The following is a 17176-nucleotide window of genomic DNA, read 5'->3' as shown; positions in this document are numbered from 1 at the left end:
TCTTATTGAATAGAAAATCTGCAATCTCAGTGATGTCAATGGCTTCTAGTGTATGGCTCAGAGACGGATTTAGACCTCATGGGGTCCTAGGCAAGATACTAGTTTGGACCACCCCTCTCTCAAACAATCCATAGCACTATATGGGGGGAATTAAATTCAATGTGAATTGAATAGTGCCGGGGGGCGAGCTCCCTGAGCCATTCAATTCAGTGCGCTGTGTGGTTGGAGAATGCCGGTTATCGCACTTATCGCTCCTTAACAAGGGTGTTAAGGCGCGTTAACTGCATTCTCTGACCAAAGTGCCGGGCACGCGGCTGTTAGCACACTGCTAAGCAGAAAAAAAGCTGTGCGCCTGGCACTTTGGTCGGATTTCTCCTCGCATCCCCAGGAGGGTGCGAGAAGAAATCCTTAGCGCGCCCAAACAGCACGGTGAATTGAGTAGCTGCAGGAGCTCCCTCCCGCGGCTATTCAACATTGCGTTGAACTGAATTCCCCCCTATGTGAGTTCCTGATTCATGCCCTTACATAATTTTTTTGTTTTTCCTCCTTATATTCAACTTCTTAAAGCTTTAAACATTACAGACATCAAAACATTAAAATGGAAAATGAAAACACAGTGCAAAAAGAATGTGCATATATAATATGTGTGTGTGTATATATTTATATATATATATATATATATATATATATATATATATAAAATCTAGGGACATTGTAAAAACTGCATATATCCAGTAGATGTCAATAGGTCAAGTCTTGACCTAGCGACAACTACTGGATATATACAGTTTTTACAATGTCACAAGATGAGAAAAAAAATAAAGAATATATATAATTATTCCCATTGAAATAGATGCATATATATATATATATATATATATATATACATATACTATATAGATTTATATACATAGTCGTGTGGTCCAGCTTTCCTGAATGAACATCTAAGTGGCACGGTGCCCGCACATGTTACTCACAAATACAGACGGATGGTGCAGCATTCCATGCGCTTAATGGATTTTATTAAGAGCATGGAGTGCTGCACCATCCATCTGTATACATATATATATATATACAAATATATATATAGACAACTAGTGGTATACGGCGCTAGTCCTTTAAAAAGTCTTATATAGTCCTTAAAATAAATCAAAGCACTCCAGCTCTTCAGAGTGGCAGCTCCTTCTCCCAGATACTGTAGTTCCAACAGTTGAAATCTAAAAAACAAAAAGGAAAGGGAGCGCCTCCTAGTGCAATCTCATAAGGACTTAGGTACCCTTCACCAGTAAAAATCACCTATGTGATGGAGGTGTACCTTCAGCGGTGGAATTTAACCACAAATCAATCAGCATAAAACACACCGGTGTAGTCAGCACTTCACTTTCTTATTCAGAGCAGGGTTGCTCAATTTCGCAATGACATGAAATAAATAGTATAAAAAGAGAAAGGACCATAGTGTAATCCAATAACACAATAAAATTTTAATGCACACATAAGGTAAAGTAAAAATGCCCGTACATAATAATATAATTCTATTAGCTTAACTGTAATGCCAGTAGTTGCTTAGCAGGATCCCTGGGCACAAGATATCGCCAAGCATAGATAACCTCTCTCTCTCTCTCTCTCTCTCTATATATATATATATATATATATATATACACGTAAATATATATATATATATATAGATAGATAGATAGATAGATAGATAGGTACTACACAAAGCGCTACACCCACAGTATTCTGAATGTCCGAATGCTTTAATAGAAAGTCCTCCACAGATACACTTCCCAGAAACTGGTGGCAGCTAGATGTTCTCCAGAAGGACCGTCGTTGCACTGTCCCAAGTATTTTTATGTAAAACAAAAGGTGAAAACATAGCGCCTCATAGTGTAATAATTTTGTTAATGTGGATATTTAAAGAAAAATAATCAAATGCCCGTACCAGATAGGTTATATGTATGTGCATATAACCAAACACTCTTGGAACTCCGTATTAGGGTTCTTCCACTCTTTAACTGGCACCAATATCACATATGTTCAGAATTCAGAGGGAATATATAGAGAAAAGAAACATGCTCTCATGGTGTAGTATTAACACAATTTTATTACATACACCCCTCAAAATAAACCCCTGGATAAAATCACAATTACATTAAAAATTCTTTCAGATTTGCTTATCTTAAGGGCCAATGCCCAGCTGGAGGAAAGTGCTGGCGTCACACGTCACCCCGTCCACAACGCTTTTCGTCTCTTACCCTCTCTAGGCTGGACTTCGTTAGGAGGATGTCACTAGGTGATCTTGTCTCCTATTTATACCCCTTAGATGTTAATTGGAATGGCCATATGCGGTGTTTCCGGCGCCGCCATTATTACCTGTACTGCGCATGCGCGGGGACCACATCCCGCAATACTTTTCGGACGCCATTTTGAAAACTGGCATGCAGCACCAGAAATAGGTGCCACCATTTTAGATGTTGGCGTGTGTGAATCCACACCCGTCCTCGCATACGCTGGGACCGAAATTCCGCGATACTTTTCAGACGCCATTTTGGAAACTGGCTTGCAGCACTAAGAAACACGGGTGCCACCATTTTAGATATTGGCGCTTGTGGATATTACTAATCCACACCCATCCTCTCTGTATGCTTCCTATTATCCACTCAGCTCCGTTAGAGCTGTCCCGCATTCTCCTATTGTAATCCTATTGGCTTGATTTCGGGCAATTACCCGGTATTTGGACCTAAACAAAGTCATCTGACTATCTCCGGTGGCCATTTTCTAGTAGACATTATCATTATATTCCACCATTTTGGCATAGACTACATCTTATTAATACATATGTTATAGTATAAACACATATATTTCCGAGGTATATAGTTTTAGAGACAGTAATACTAGGGTTCTAAAATGAAATTACAAACTGAATCTATAAATAATCATAATACATTAAATACATTAAAAATGACCAGATCTAAATACTCAATTTCTTTACTGCTTAATTTATAAGTAAAATACAAATTATATTCATTCATTTGGATATATTCCATGAATTTAGCAAAATCCTCCTCCAATCCATCCCATATTATCAATATATCATCAATGTATCTTGCATACAATATTATATTCTTTGTAAAGGGATGATCCCCATATATATATTTCTGCTCCCAGCTTCCCATATGGAGATTGGCAAAGCTGGGAGCAAAAACAGTGCCCATTGCGGTTCCTTCAATTTATATGAAGTACTGATCTAGAAATTTAAAATAATTATGATCATAATTATTTTAAATTTCTAGATCAGTACTTCATACAAATTGAAGGAACCGCAATGGGCACTGTTTTTGCTCCCAGCTTTGCCAATCTCCATATGGGAAGCTGGGAGCAGAAATATATATATATGGGGATCATCCCTTTACAAAGAATATAATATTGTATGCAAGATACATTGATGATATATTGATAATATGGGATGGATTGGAGGAGGATTTTGCTAAATTCATGGAATATATCCAAATGAATGAATATAATTTGTCCTTTACTTATAAATGAAGCAGTAAAGAAATTGAGTATTTAGATCTGGTGATACAAAGTGATAATGGTGAAACATCAACCCGGAATTATATTAAGAATGTGGATACGAATAGTTACATCCATTTTAAAAGCGGCCATGCAACCAATTGGAAAATGAATATACCGTATTCACAATTTTGCCGCATAAGAAGAAACTGTAGTTCTGATGATGTGTGCAAAGAACAAATTAATACATACGTCGAAAGATTCAGGGAAAGAAAATACCCTGAGGATATAATTACAAAAGCAGCCAACAGCTGCCAGTGCAAGAAATAGGGATGAACTCTTACGATATAAACCTAAAGAACAAGATTCCAATAGGATGGTGTTTGTAACTGATTTTAGTAGAAAGGATAAGGAAATTGGGAAAGCCTTTAGTAAACATTGGGGGGTACTTAAATCTGACAGTATATTAAATTCCATTCTACCAGAAAAACCTTGTATAACATTTAGAAAAGCAAAGAACTTAGAAGATCAACTAGCTCCAAGCCTTTTGAGACCACTGGGTGAAAATAAAAAACCATGGCTACAAGGCACAATAGGTTTTTATAAATGTAACACGTGTAATATATGTAAATACACAAGCAAAGTCACAAATAAGTTTTATAATTTTAATGATTCCCACTTTTTTAAAATAAAGGACCTAATGAATTTTTCAACTCCATGGGTCATATATCAACTCAAATGCCCCTGTCATTTAAAGTATATAGGAAAAACTCAAATAAATCTTAAAATAAGAATACAGGAGCATGTTCGCAGTATTAAAAACAAGTTGGACAACCACTCTGTACCTAAGCACTTTATGAAACATCATAATGCAGATCCTATAGTTTTAACCTTTAAAGCGATCGAATTGGTACAATTAGGAGAGAGAGGAGGTGACAGAGAGAAAAAACTCTCGCAAAAAGAGATGTATTGGATATATACATTAAATACAATGGTCCCACATGGTCTAAATGAATCTTGAAATTGCACCATTTTTGTAACCAGTATGTGTATATATGTATATCCCCTCCTCAAAAAATTGGGAATAATGATCATTGTTTTTATGTGATATTAATGGAGGAATTTTAATTGTCATTTTTATGAATATATATATTTTATATATGTGACATTGTGTATGTATATAGGTGTTATCATTTTTAATGTATTATGATTATTTATAGATTCATCTCGTAATTTCATCTTAGAACCCTAGTATTACTGTCTCTAAAACTATATACCTCGGAAATATGTGTTTATACTATAACATATGTATTAATAAGATGGAGTCTATGCCAAAATGGTGGAATATAATGATAATGTCTACTAGAAAATGGCCACCAGAGATAGTCAGATGACTTTGTTTAGGTCCAAATACCGGGTAATTGCCCGAAATCAAGCCAATAGGATTACAATAGGAGAATGCGGGACAGCTCTAACGGAGCTGAGTGGATAATAGGAAGCATACAGCGAGGACGGGTGTGGATTAGTAATATCCACAAGCGCCAATATCTAAAATGGTGGCACCCGTGTTTCTTAGTGCTGCAAGCCAGTTTCCAAAATGGCGTCTGAAAAGTATCGCGGGATTTCGGTCCCAGCGTATGCGAGGACGGGTGTGGATTCACACGCGCCAACATCTAAAATTGTGGCACCTGCTATTTCTGGTGCTGCATGCCAGTTTTCAAAATGGCGTCCGAAAAGTATTGCGGGATGTGGTCCCCGCGTATGCGCAGTACAGTTAATAATGGCGGCGCCAGAAACACCGCATATGGCATTCCAATTAACATCTAAGGGGTATAAATAGGAGACAAGATCACCTAGTGACATCCTCCTAACGAAGTCCAGCCTAGAGAGCGTAAGAGACGAAACGCGTTGAGGACGGGGTGACGTGTGACGCCAGCACTTTCCTCCAGCTGGGCATTGGCCCTTAAGATAAGCAAATCTGAAAGAATTTTTAATGTAATTGTGATTTTATCCAGGGGTTTATTTTGAGGGGTGTATGTAATAAAATTGTGTTAATACTACAGCATGAGAGCATGTTTCTTTTCTCTATATATTCCCTCTGAATTCTGAACATATGTGATATTGGTGCCAGTTAAAGAGTGGAAGAACCCTAATACGGAGTTCCAAGAGTGTTTGGTTATATGCACATACATATAACCTATCTGGTACGGGCATTTGATTATTTTTCTTTAAATATCCACATTAACAAAATTATTACACTATGAGGCGCTATGTTTTCACCTTTTGTTTTACATATATATATATATATATATATATATATATATATATATATATATACACACAGTCAGGTCCATAAATATTGGGACATTGACAGAATTTTCAGATTTTGGTCTCTATTCACCACCACAATGGCTTTGAAATGAAACAAACAAGCTGTGCTTTAACTGCAGACTTTCAGATTTAATTTGAGGGTAATTACATCCAAATCAGGTGAACAGTGTAGGAATTACAACGGTTTCTATATGTGCCTCCCACTTTTTAAGGGGCCAAAAGTAATGGGACTATCAACTGAAAAGCTATTTCATGGACAGGTGTGGACTATTCCCTCGATATTTCATTATCAATTAAGCAGGTAAAAGGTCTGTAGTTGATACTAGGTGTGACATTTGCATTTGGAATCAGTTGCTGTCAACTCTCAATATGAGATCCAAAGTGCTGTCACTATCAGTGAAGTAAGCCATCATTAGGCTGAAATATCAAAACAAACCCATCAGAGAGATAGCAAAAACATTAGGTGTGGCCAAATCAACTGTTTGGAACATTCTTAAAAAGAAAGAACGCATCGGAGAGCTCAGCAACACCAAAAGACCCGGAAAACCACGGAAAACAACTGTGGTGGATAACAGAAGAATTATTTCCCTGGTGAAGAAAAACCCCTTCACAACAGTTGGCCAAATCAAGAACACTCTCCAGGAGGTAGATGTATATGTGTCAAAGTCAACAATCAAGAGAAGACTTCACAAGAGTGAATATAGAGGGTTCACCACAAGATGCAAACCATTGGTGAGCCACAAAAACAGGAACACCAGATTAGAGTTTGCCAAACAACATCTAAAAAAGCCATTACAGTTCTGGAACAACATCCTATTGACAGATGAGACAAAGATCAACTTGTACCAGAGTGATGGGAAGAGAAGGAAAGGAACTGCTCATGATCCAAAACATACCACCTCATCAGTGAAGCATGGTGGTGGTAGTGTCATGGCGTGGGCATGTATGGCTGCCAATGGAACTGATTCCCTTGTATTTATTGATGATGTGACTGCTGACAAAAGCAGCAGAATGAATTCTGAAGTGTTTCTGGCAATATTATATGCTCATATTCAGTCAAATGCACACACACTGCAGTCAGAGTGCAGATGGACAATGACCCGAAGCATACTGCAAAAGCAACCAAAGAGTTTTTTAAGGCTAAAAAGTGGAATGTTATACAATGGCCAAGTCAATCCCCTGACCTGAATCCGATTGAGCATGCATTTCACTCGATGAAGACAAAACTGAAGGGAAAATGCCCCAAGAACAAGCAGGAACTGAAGACATTTGCAGTAGAGGCCTGGCAGATCATCACCAGGGATGAAACCCAGCGTCTGGTGATGTCTATGCGTTCCAGACTTCAGGCTGTAATTGCCTGCAAAGGATTTGCAACAAAGTATTAAAAAGTGAAAGTTAGATTTAGGATTGTTTAGTTTGTCCCATTACTTTTGGCCCCTTAAAAAGTGGGAGGCACATATAGAAACTGTTGTAATTCCTACACTGTTCACCTGATTTGGATGTAATTACCCTCAAATTAAATCTGAAAGTCTGCAGTTAAAGCACATCTTGTTTGTTTCATTTCAAAGCCATTGTGGTGGTGAATAGAGGCCAAAATATGAAAATTCTGTCAATGTCCCAATATTTATGGACCTGACTGTATACACATACATATATACATGCACATATTTTTGCATACAAATATATATATATATATATATATATACATACATATATAGATATATATACATATATATATATACATACATACACACACATATATATATATATATATGTGTGTGTGTGTGTATATGGCAGCTTATCAGGGTAATTAATACAGGTCCCTACCTGCCTGACCTTGGGTGCAGCACTGCTGCTGGTGGGCGGTGGAGTGCCTGGAAGCCTGGCTGCTGGGGCGGGTCGCGGCGGGGCTAGCTGGATGAAGGACAGGGTGGTGGGTCCCCGCACAACCTTCCCTCAAAGTTTGCTGCTTCAGTGTTTTTAGACCTTTTTGTCAGATGTTACTAAGGTATACTGAACTAAAACTACAATCATTTTTATTGACAATTACATTAAGTTTATGCAAAGAGTCAATATTTGCAGTGTTGACCCTTCTTTTTCAAGACCTCTGCAAGTCGCCCTGGCATGCTGTCGATCAACTGGGCCACATACTGACTGATGGCCGCCCATTCTTGCCTAATCAATGCTTGGAGTTTGTCAGAATGTGTGGGTTTTTGTTTTTCCACCCGCCTCTTGAGGATTGACCACAAGTTCTCCATGGGATTAAGGTCTGGGGAGTTTCCTGGCCATAGACTCAAAATTTTGATGTTCTGTTCCCCGAGCCACTTAGTCATCACTTCTGCCTTATGGCAAGGTGCTCGATCATGCTGGAAAAGGCATTGTTCGTCACCAAACTGTTCTTGCATGGTTGAGAGAAGTTTCTCTTGGAGGATGTTTTGGTACCATTCTTTATTCATGGCTGTGTTCTTAGGCAAAATTGTGAGTGAGCCCACTCCCTTGAAGCAACCCCACACATGAATGGTCTCAGGATGCTTTACTGTTGGCATGACACAGGACTGATGGTAGCGCTCACCTTTCCTTCTCCGTACAAGCGTTTTTCCAGCTGCCACAAACAAACTGAAAGGGGATTCATCAGAGAAAATAACTTTACCCCAGTCCTCAGCAGTCCAATCACTGTACCTTTTGCAGAATATCAATCTGTCCCTGATGTTTTTCCTGGACAGAAGTGGCTTCTTTGCTGCCTTCCTTGACACCAGGCCATCCTCCAAAAGTCTTCGCCTCACTGTGAGTGATGATGCACTGCTGCCATTCCTGAGAAAGCTCTGCACTGGTGGTGCCCCGATCCACCAGCTGAATCAACTTTAGGAGACGGTCCTGGCGCTTGCAGGACGTTCTTGGGCGCCCTGAAGCCTTCTTCACAACTATTGAACCTCTCTCCTTGAAGTTCTTGATGATCCGATAAATGGTTGATTTAGGTGCAATCTTGCTAGCAGCAATATCCTTGCCAGTGAAGCCCTTTTTGTACAAAGCAATGATGACTGCATGTATTTCCTTGCAGGTAACCATGGTTAACAGAGGAAGAACAATGATTTCAAGCTCCACCCTCCTTTTAAAGCTTCCAGTCTTTTACTCTAACTCAATCGGCATGACAGATTGATCTCCAGCCTTGTCCTCGTCAACACTCTCACCTGTGTTAATGAGAGAATCACTTTCATGATGTCAGCTGGTCCTTTTGTGGCAGGGCTGAAATGCAATGGAAATGTTGTTTTCTGGATTAAGTTAATTTTCATGGCAAAGAGGACTTTGCAATTAATTGCAATTCATCTGATCACTCTTCATGACATTCTGGAATATATTCAAATTGCCATAATAAAAACCGAAGCAGCAGGCTTTTCGAAAACCAATACTTGTGTCATTCTCAAAACTTTTGGCTAAGGCTGCACTAGCTCCCTGTGTGAGAAATGTTAGTGTCATCCCCCCCATCCAACTATATCCATAGTTTTATTAAAGGCATTCTCTGTGGTGTCACTAGTTCCTAGTAAACGTATTGGCTGCATTCTTAGAGCTGTCACTGGTTCTTAGTGCTGTGATAGACTCCATTAGTTGTTATGTCACCAGTCCCAGGTCTACTAGCACCCTGTGCGAGAAATGTTGGTCACACACACACCCCAGCCACCCATTGTCCCCCACGGGACAAAAAACACACATTGGCCCCCACAGGTAAAAAGTAAAATACATTGATTCAATAATATCCCCACAGACAGAAACAAAAATAAAATGAATCAAACATTGATTAATTTTCATTGACCCCCCAGCCTCCTACAGAAGATTGAGTGACCTCACCTGCTGGGCTGTCACAGACAGCAGCAGAGCTAATTGCAGGAGACCAGCCTCCAGTTGCTACAGAAATCCAGACCAGTAAGTGTCTCCCTCCAGAGAGTCCAGGCAGACCAGTGAGTGGCTTCCTACAGAGAGTCCAGAGCAGACCCACTCCCTCCCTCTCCTGGGTTCCCAGCATTGTCCTCAGTCCCCAGCACCTCATCACTGTCCTCAGACCCTCATTACCTTAGCCCCTTAGCACAGTCCTCAGCTCCTCATCATCATCCTCAGCCTCTCAACACTACATCACTGTTCTCAGCCTCTCAGCATAGTCCTCAGCCCCTCATCACCTCAGCTCTCATCACAGTCCTCAACCCTTCATGAGCTCTCATCACCTCAGCCCCTCATTACTGTCCTCAGCCCCTCAGCACAGTACACAGCCCCTCATCACCTCAGCTCTCATCACAGTCCTCAGCCCTTCATGCGCCCTCATCTCCTCAGCCTATATCACTGTCCTCAGCCCCTCAGCACAGCCCCCAACACCTCATCAGTGTCCTCAGCCCATCATGAAACCTCATCACTGTTCGCAGCCTTCAGCACCTCACCACTGTCTTCAGCCCCTCATCACTGTCCTTAGCCCTTCAGCACAGTCCTCAGTCCCTCAGCACAGTTCACAGTTGCTCATCACTGTCCTCAGCCCCTCATTACTGCCCTCAGCCCCTCAGCACAGTCCTCAATATATCATCGCTGTTCTCAGACCTCAGATCACCTCAGCTTTCATCACAGCCCTTCATGCGCCCTCATCTCCTCAGCCTACATCACTGTCCTCAGCCCTTCAGCACAGCCCCCAACACCTCATCAGTGTCCGCAGCCCGTCATGAAACCTCAACACCTCATCACTGTTCGCAGCCCTCAGCACCTCGTCACTTTCTTCAGCCCCTCATCACTGCCCTTAGCCCCTCAGCACAGTCCTCAGTCCCTCAGCACAGTTCTCAGCCGCTCATCACTTTACTCAGCTCCAATTACTGTCCTCAGCCCCTCAGCACAGTCCTCAGTCGCCCCAACACAGTCCTCAGCCGCTCAGCACAGTCCCCTCAACACAGTTATCAGCCCATCAGCACAGTCCTCAGACCTCAACAACGTCCTCAGGTTCAGCACCGCAGCCTGCCTCAGTGTTAGTGTCTCATTAAATCACTATACGGGGACGGCGGACGCTGTCTTGACCTATAATATCACACCACCATGTCACCATCTCTAGGGTCACACCTGGCCCGGGCTGTGTCTGAGCTACCTGGAAGAACCTAGCAACATCTGGGCCAGGCTAGAAGGACGCACCACTGTGGGTGCGGATCACGGCTGCAGCGGTTGCACTAGGCGACCGCTCAGCTTGAAGGGCCCTCGATCCGGCCCTATTCACTGGTTCCTAATGCATATTTGATGGAACTAGTTCCTTATGAATGGATAGGCTTTATTCTCAGTGATATTACTGTTCATACTGGATGTATAGGTTGTATTCTATGTGATGTTACTGGTTCCTAGTGAATGGTTAGGCTGTATTCTTAGTGATATTGCAGTTCGTGCAGCATGGATATGCTGCATTCTGTGCAACGTCACTGGTTCCTAGTACACAGATAGACTGCATTCTCTGTGATGTCACTGGTTCCTAATGAATGGTTATATAGTCTTGAGTCTGAAAAGGGGGCATAGCCTCTTGGGCAAAGCTCAGCACCCCATTGAAACAACCTAGCGGGAACGCTGGATAGGCTACATTCTCAGTGATGTCACTGGTTCATTTTGTTTGCATAGGCTGCATTCTCAGTGATGTCACTGGCTCCTAGTGTACGGATTTGTTTCAGTCTCAGGGATGACACTGGTTCCTAGAGTTTGAATAGACTGTCATTAGTGCATAGTAATTTAATAGGCTGCATTCTCAGTGATATTACTAGTTCCTACTGAATGTGTAGCCTGCATTATTGGTGATATTACTGGTTCCTATTGAATGGAAAAGCTGCATTCTCAGTGACATCACTGGTTCCTAGTGAATGGTTCAACTCCATTCTCAGTGATGTTACTAACTTTTAGTGAATGGATGGTCTGCATTCTCTGTCATGTCACCTGGCTTCTAGTGTTTGGAATGGTTTAATTCTCAGTGATTTCACTATTTTCTAGAGTTTGAATAGACTGCACCCTCTGTGATGTCACTTGTTTATAGTAAATGAATAGGCTGCATTCTCAGTAATATTACTGTTTCCTACTGAATGGGTAGGCTGCACAGTTATAATACTGACATCTATTGAACAGAAAAGCTGCATTCTCAGTGACATCACTGATTCCTACTAAATGGATAGACTGCATTATCTGTGAAGTCACTAGTTCCTGATGGTTTGTGTACATCTCCGATGGTGGAAAGACTGTGCATGTGCAGGATGTGTACTGTTCATGTGCAGACCTCCATCTGCGAGTTCGCTCACAGTGTCTCAAAGCCGTAACCTGATTGACAGGCCGGTTTTAGAGTGGGGACGGTGTGGCGACGGCCTGCAATACCGGAAACGGGGGCGTGTCATCTACGTTTCTGGGAGTGTTGAGGCCAGGGTCTGCATCAGAAGACGCGGTTTTCCTGGCTTCGGCTATGCGAGTAAGACGCCCATTCTGAGTCGCTTTTGGCTTTTTCAGATTGCCTACGGATAAACTGCATTCTCTGTGATGTCACTGGTTCCTAGTGAATGGATAGGCTAGACTACATTCTCAGTGATGTCACTGTTTTCTTGTGTTTGGATAGTCTGCATTCTCAGTGATGTCACTGACTCCTACTGTATGGATTGGTTTAATTTTCAGGGTTGTCACTGCTTCCTAGTATTTCAATAGAATGCACTCTCTGTGATGTCACTGGTTCATAGTAAATGAATAGGCTGCATTCTGGTTCCTAGAGAATCCTTTGGCTGCTCATTCAGTGATGTCACAGGAGTACTATAACCCCTTAAAAATGTGTCCATTTCTGTGCTCACGCTGTGATCGAGCACGGAAGAGTTTTGTGCACTTGCCTGGTCACTGCCCAGAAACGCCCATTTCACAGATAGGGGGCAATTAATCATCACTTCATTTTTACAAAAACAGGTGAAAATGCACATTTTTGCGGAATGGCCCACTGTCCCCATACACTAGTATGAGGACAGAGTTCATCAAGCTCCGAAAATCTAATATTTTCGAGCTTTACTGCGGGAGCATTCGCCATCTTCATCTTTCTATGGGAAGGAGTCCCGGGTTGTGAGGAGGTATCCTTTCGGATCTCTCCACCTCTGTCCGGTTCCTTCCACCGGACGTAGGGGCTTTTGTTTGCATGCGCTCTCCCGTCACTGCTCCAAAAGGAGCAGTGAAGCTGCTCATGGGGAGACAGCTGATTTTGCATCAGCTGTCACTGCACAGGAGCAATGATGAATTGCTCCAGTAGCCATGGCGAGTTAGAATGTTAATTATGAATAGGCCCCATAGTGTGTTCAAACGACAGACACATCAATGCATGCGCACTAGCGAACTCTGTATGCATATACTTTAGTGGTCCCACTAGGATTAGGGGCCGGCAGGGCACTCGGGTAAGAGGGGGGGCTACACTTGATCCAATGCATGTGCAAAAGACCATTTCTTTCTTTGGCACATGTACAGTATGCTGAAATCCACAGGATCCGTGTGACTTGCGTGCGACTCTGAATCAGACCCAATGTTACAGGTTGCGATGATCTTCATCTGTTCTGTCATTAAATGAAAAGATGTGATCTGGGAATAGGAATTACTGTAGCACATAATAACATATCTAGCTAGACTTGTTTAACCTCTTAATTGCTGTAGAAGAGCAGGGGAATTTGATGAATATATCTGTCTGTTTTGTAATTCAGGTGGGTAACATAAGCAGAGTGACTGAGAAAATAAATGGAGTGGCTCGCTGCCCTTACGATCCCCGTCACAATTCCACTGCTGTCATCACATCCCGGGGTGAGCTGTATGCTGCCACAGTTATTGACTTTTCCGGCCGGGACCCAGCCATCTACCGCAGCCTGGGCAGCATTCCTCCTCTCCGCACCGCACAATATAATTCCAAGTGGCTGAATGGTAAGATTCAGAGTCTTAATACAGAGCAAGATTGTGTGCTCTGCAGCTGTTGCATAACTGATCCTGGGATGCGTTTCTACAGCAAATGGATAGCCACACATTACCTATATCTGGTACAGACTACATTACAACTACAAAAAATAGAATAGGCTCAGTCTATGGTGCATATAATGAAATAATTCAACACTGCATATATCTAGATATACAGAAAATACTTTGTAAAGGATAAAAATGTTTTACTAGTATTATAGTTGTAAGTAATAACTACATGACAGTCTTACCAGTATATCACACTGTACATGACTCACAGTCATACTAATGTGTCACACTCCTCCTACATGTGTACATGATTCCTGGTCATACCACTATATCATACTCACTACATGTGTTCATGACTCCCAGTCATACCACTATATCACACTCACTACATGTGCATATGGCTCCCAGTCATACCACTATATCACACTCACTACATGTGTACATGGCTTCCAGTCATACCACTATATCACACTCACTACATGTGTACACGACTCCCAGTCATACCACTATATCACACTCACTACATGTGTACATGGTTCCCAGTCATACCACTATATCACACTCACTACATGTGTACATGGCTCCCAGTTCATACCACTATATCACACTCACTACATGTGTCCATGATTCCCAGTCATACCACTCTATCACACTCACTACATGTGTCCATGATTCCCAGTCATACCACTATATTACACTCACTACATGTGCATATGGCTTCCAGTCATACCACTATATCACACTCACTACATGTGTACACGACTCCCAGTCATACCACTATATCACACTCACTACATGTGTCCATGATTCCCAGTCATACCACTATATCACACTCACTACATGTGTACACGACTCCCAGTCATACCACTATATCACACTCACTACATGTGTACATGGTTCCCAGTCATACCACTATATCACACTCACTACATGTGTACATGGCTCCCAGTTCATACCACTATATCACACTCACTACATGTGTCCATGATTCCCAGTCATACCACTCTATCACACTCACTACATGTGTCCATGATTCCCAGTCATACCACTATATCACACTCACTACATGTGTACATGGTTCCCAGTTATACCACTATATCACACTCACTACATGTGTACATGGCTCCCAGTTCATACCACTATATCACACTCACTACATGTGTCCATGATTCCCAGTCATACCACTATATCACACTCACTACATGTGTCCATGATTCCCAGTCATACCACTATATCACACTCACTACATGTGTACATGGTTCCCAGTTATACCACTATATCACACTCACTACATGTGTACATGGCTCCCAGTTCATACCACTATATCACACTCACTACATGTGTCCATGATTCCCAGTTATACCACTATATCACACTCACTACATGTGTCCATGATTCCCAGTCATACCACTATATCACACTGGAATGGGTATGTAACGCCGCCTGTCGGGATACCTCCTGTCAGAATACAGACAGCGGCATCCCCATGGTTGGTTTCCTGACAGGGGTCGGATAAGTATACTTACCCTAACCCCTTTCCCCCCTAACCTCCCTTTTTTAAGCCTAATCCTCCCCGTTAGTGCCTAAACCTAAGTTTCCCCCTTTGTGCCTAAACTTAACCCTTCCCCCTTAGTGCCTCACCCTAACCCCTCCCAGTGGTGCCTAACCCCCCCTAGGGGTGCCTAACCCTAACCTCCCCCCCAAAACCTAACCCTAACCCGCTATGCTCCCTAAAGCTATCTCTCGTTCGGGCTGGCGTCCTTCGTCGTTTCCAGCATTGGGATTAAGATAGGCGTCAGTATTTCGCCGCCTATCTTAAATCCTTTATCTGGATTCCCCTGTCGGTATTAAGACCGGCGGCCTCATAACTACATCCCATCACACTCGCTACATGTGTACATGGCTCCCAGTCATACCACTATGGGGTTGGAGTAGAATTTTACGAATTCTACTCCAATTGCCAAGTAATAACTATAGGTGATACTAAAATAATGTGAAAAGGGTGTGAAAACACCCTTTTTCACTTTATTTTAGTCAAAATAATGTTGATAAATAGAGCCCTATATCACAATCACTATATATGTACATGGCTTTGAGTCATATTAATGTGTCATATTCACTACATGTGTACATAGCTCCCAGTCTTACCAGTGTATCACACTCACTACATGTGTACATAGCTCCCAGTCTTACCAGTGTATCACACTCACTACATGTGCACAATACATAGCTCCCAGTCTTACCAGTGTATCACACTCACTACATGTGTACATAGCTCCCAGTCTTACCAGTGTGTCACACTCACTACATGTTTACATGGCCCCTTGTCATACCAGTATCTCACACTAACTATATTGTATATGACCCCCAGTCATATCAGTGTGTCAAACTCACTACATGTGTACATGGCCCCCAGTCATACCAGTATCTCACACTCACTACATGTGTCTATGACTCCCAGCCATACCAGTGTATCACACATGCTACATATGATCCTATAGCACAGTAACCCTTTGTCCTTTCACTCAGAACCCAACTTTGTTGCTGCTTACGACATTGGACTGTTCACGTATTTCTTCTTCCGGGAGAACGCAGTGGAACATGACTGCGGGAAGACTGTGTACTCACGTGTAGCCAGAGTCTGCAAAAATGACTTTGGAGGGAGGTTTTTGCTGGAAGATACCTGGACAACATTCATGAAGGCGAGACTGAACTGCTCACGCTCTGGAGAGATCCCATTTTATTACAATGAGCTTCAGAGTACATTTCTCCTACAGGAGCAGGATCTCATCTACGGAGTCTTCACCACCAATGTGTGAGTTTAAAGATTTATTATATAGCCAGTTTGGGCAACCTATACTCTTTAGCTGCGGTGGAACTACATGTGCTGGCTTCATGTTCAGCTGAGAAAACCTGCTGTTTTAGCATATAATACTTCAGAATCTTAATATGCAGCATATGTGTAATTATAAGCAGCGTCTCAAGCCCCAGGTATTTCTGTGGCTGACTTTGGTCATTTCTGAAGCACAAAACTTGGTTTGGTCCCTCCATACACATCAATTTGGCTAAGAATTTTTATGTTTGATGAGCAATAATATGATGGTGAAAAAAAAATAGCAATATTCTTTGCTCATCCTGTGAGTGTCGTAAATTAGGGCTGAAGTGTATTCTACAAACTTATTACTTACATCCATGATGACTTTTACCTATAGAACTTGTACAATCGAAATGGCGCAAATTTGCACTTATGTTTTTCGTTTAATGTTAACTGCTGGAGATCAAGAACATAATAAAGCAATTTGTACTGATAACATGAAATGTAAATTATGGTCAGTTTATAGCCATCAAGATCTCTGTGTTACTGATACTA

At 41.8% G+C, this 17176-nt stretch overlaps 1 protein-coding gene across 2 annotated transcripts in view; it reads left to right on the top strand.

The window, feature by feature from the left end:
- The window catches only part of SEMA5B (semaphorin 5B), a 583078-nt gene that overhangs the window by 365296 nt on the left and 200606 nt on the right, over nucleotides 1-17176 (top strand). For both annotated transcript variants that reach the window (XM_088460747.1, XM_088460748.1), the window contains 2 exons: nucleotides 13554-13767; nucleotides 16336-16621. In XM_088460747.1, the coding sequence (XP_088316873.1) occupies nucleotides 13554-13767; nucleotides 16336-16621 (500 nt within the window). The remainder of the gene's footprint in view (nucleotides 1-13553; nucleotides 13768-16335; nucleotides 16622-17176) is intronic.

The sequence above is a fragment of the Taudactylus pleione genome, unplaced genomic scaffold (genome assembly GCF_031769625.1).
Source record: "Taudactylus pleione unplaced genomic scaffold, aTauple2 ptg000977l, whole genome shotgun sequence".
Taxonomy (NCBI): domain Eukaryota; kingdom Metazoa; phylum Chordata; class Amphibia; order Anura; family Myobatrachidae; genus Taudactylus; species Taudactylus pleione.
The sequence above is the reverse complement of the archived record's forward strand: the minus strand, read 5'-3'. Positions and strand labels throughout refer to the sequence as shown.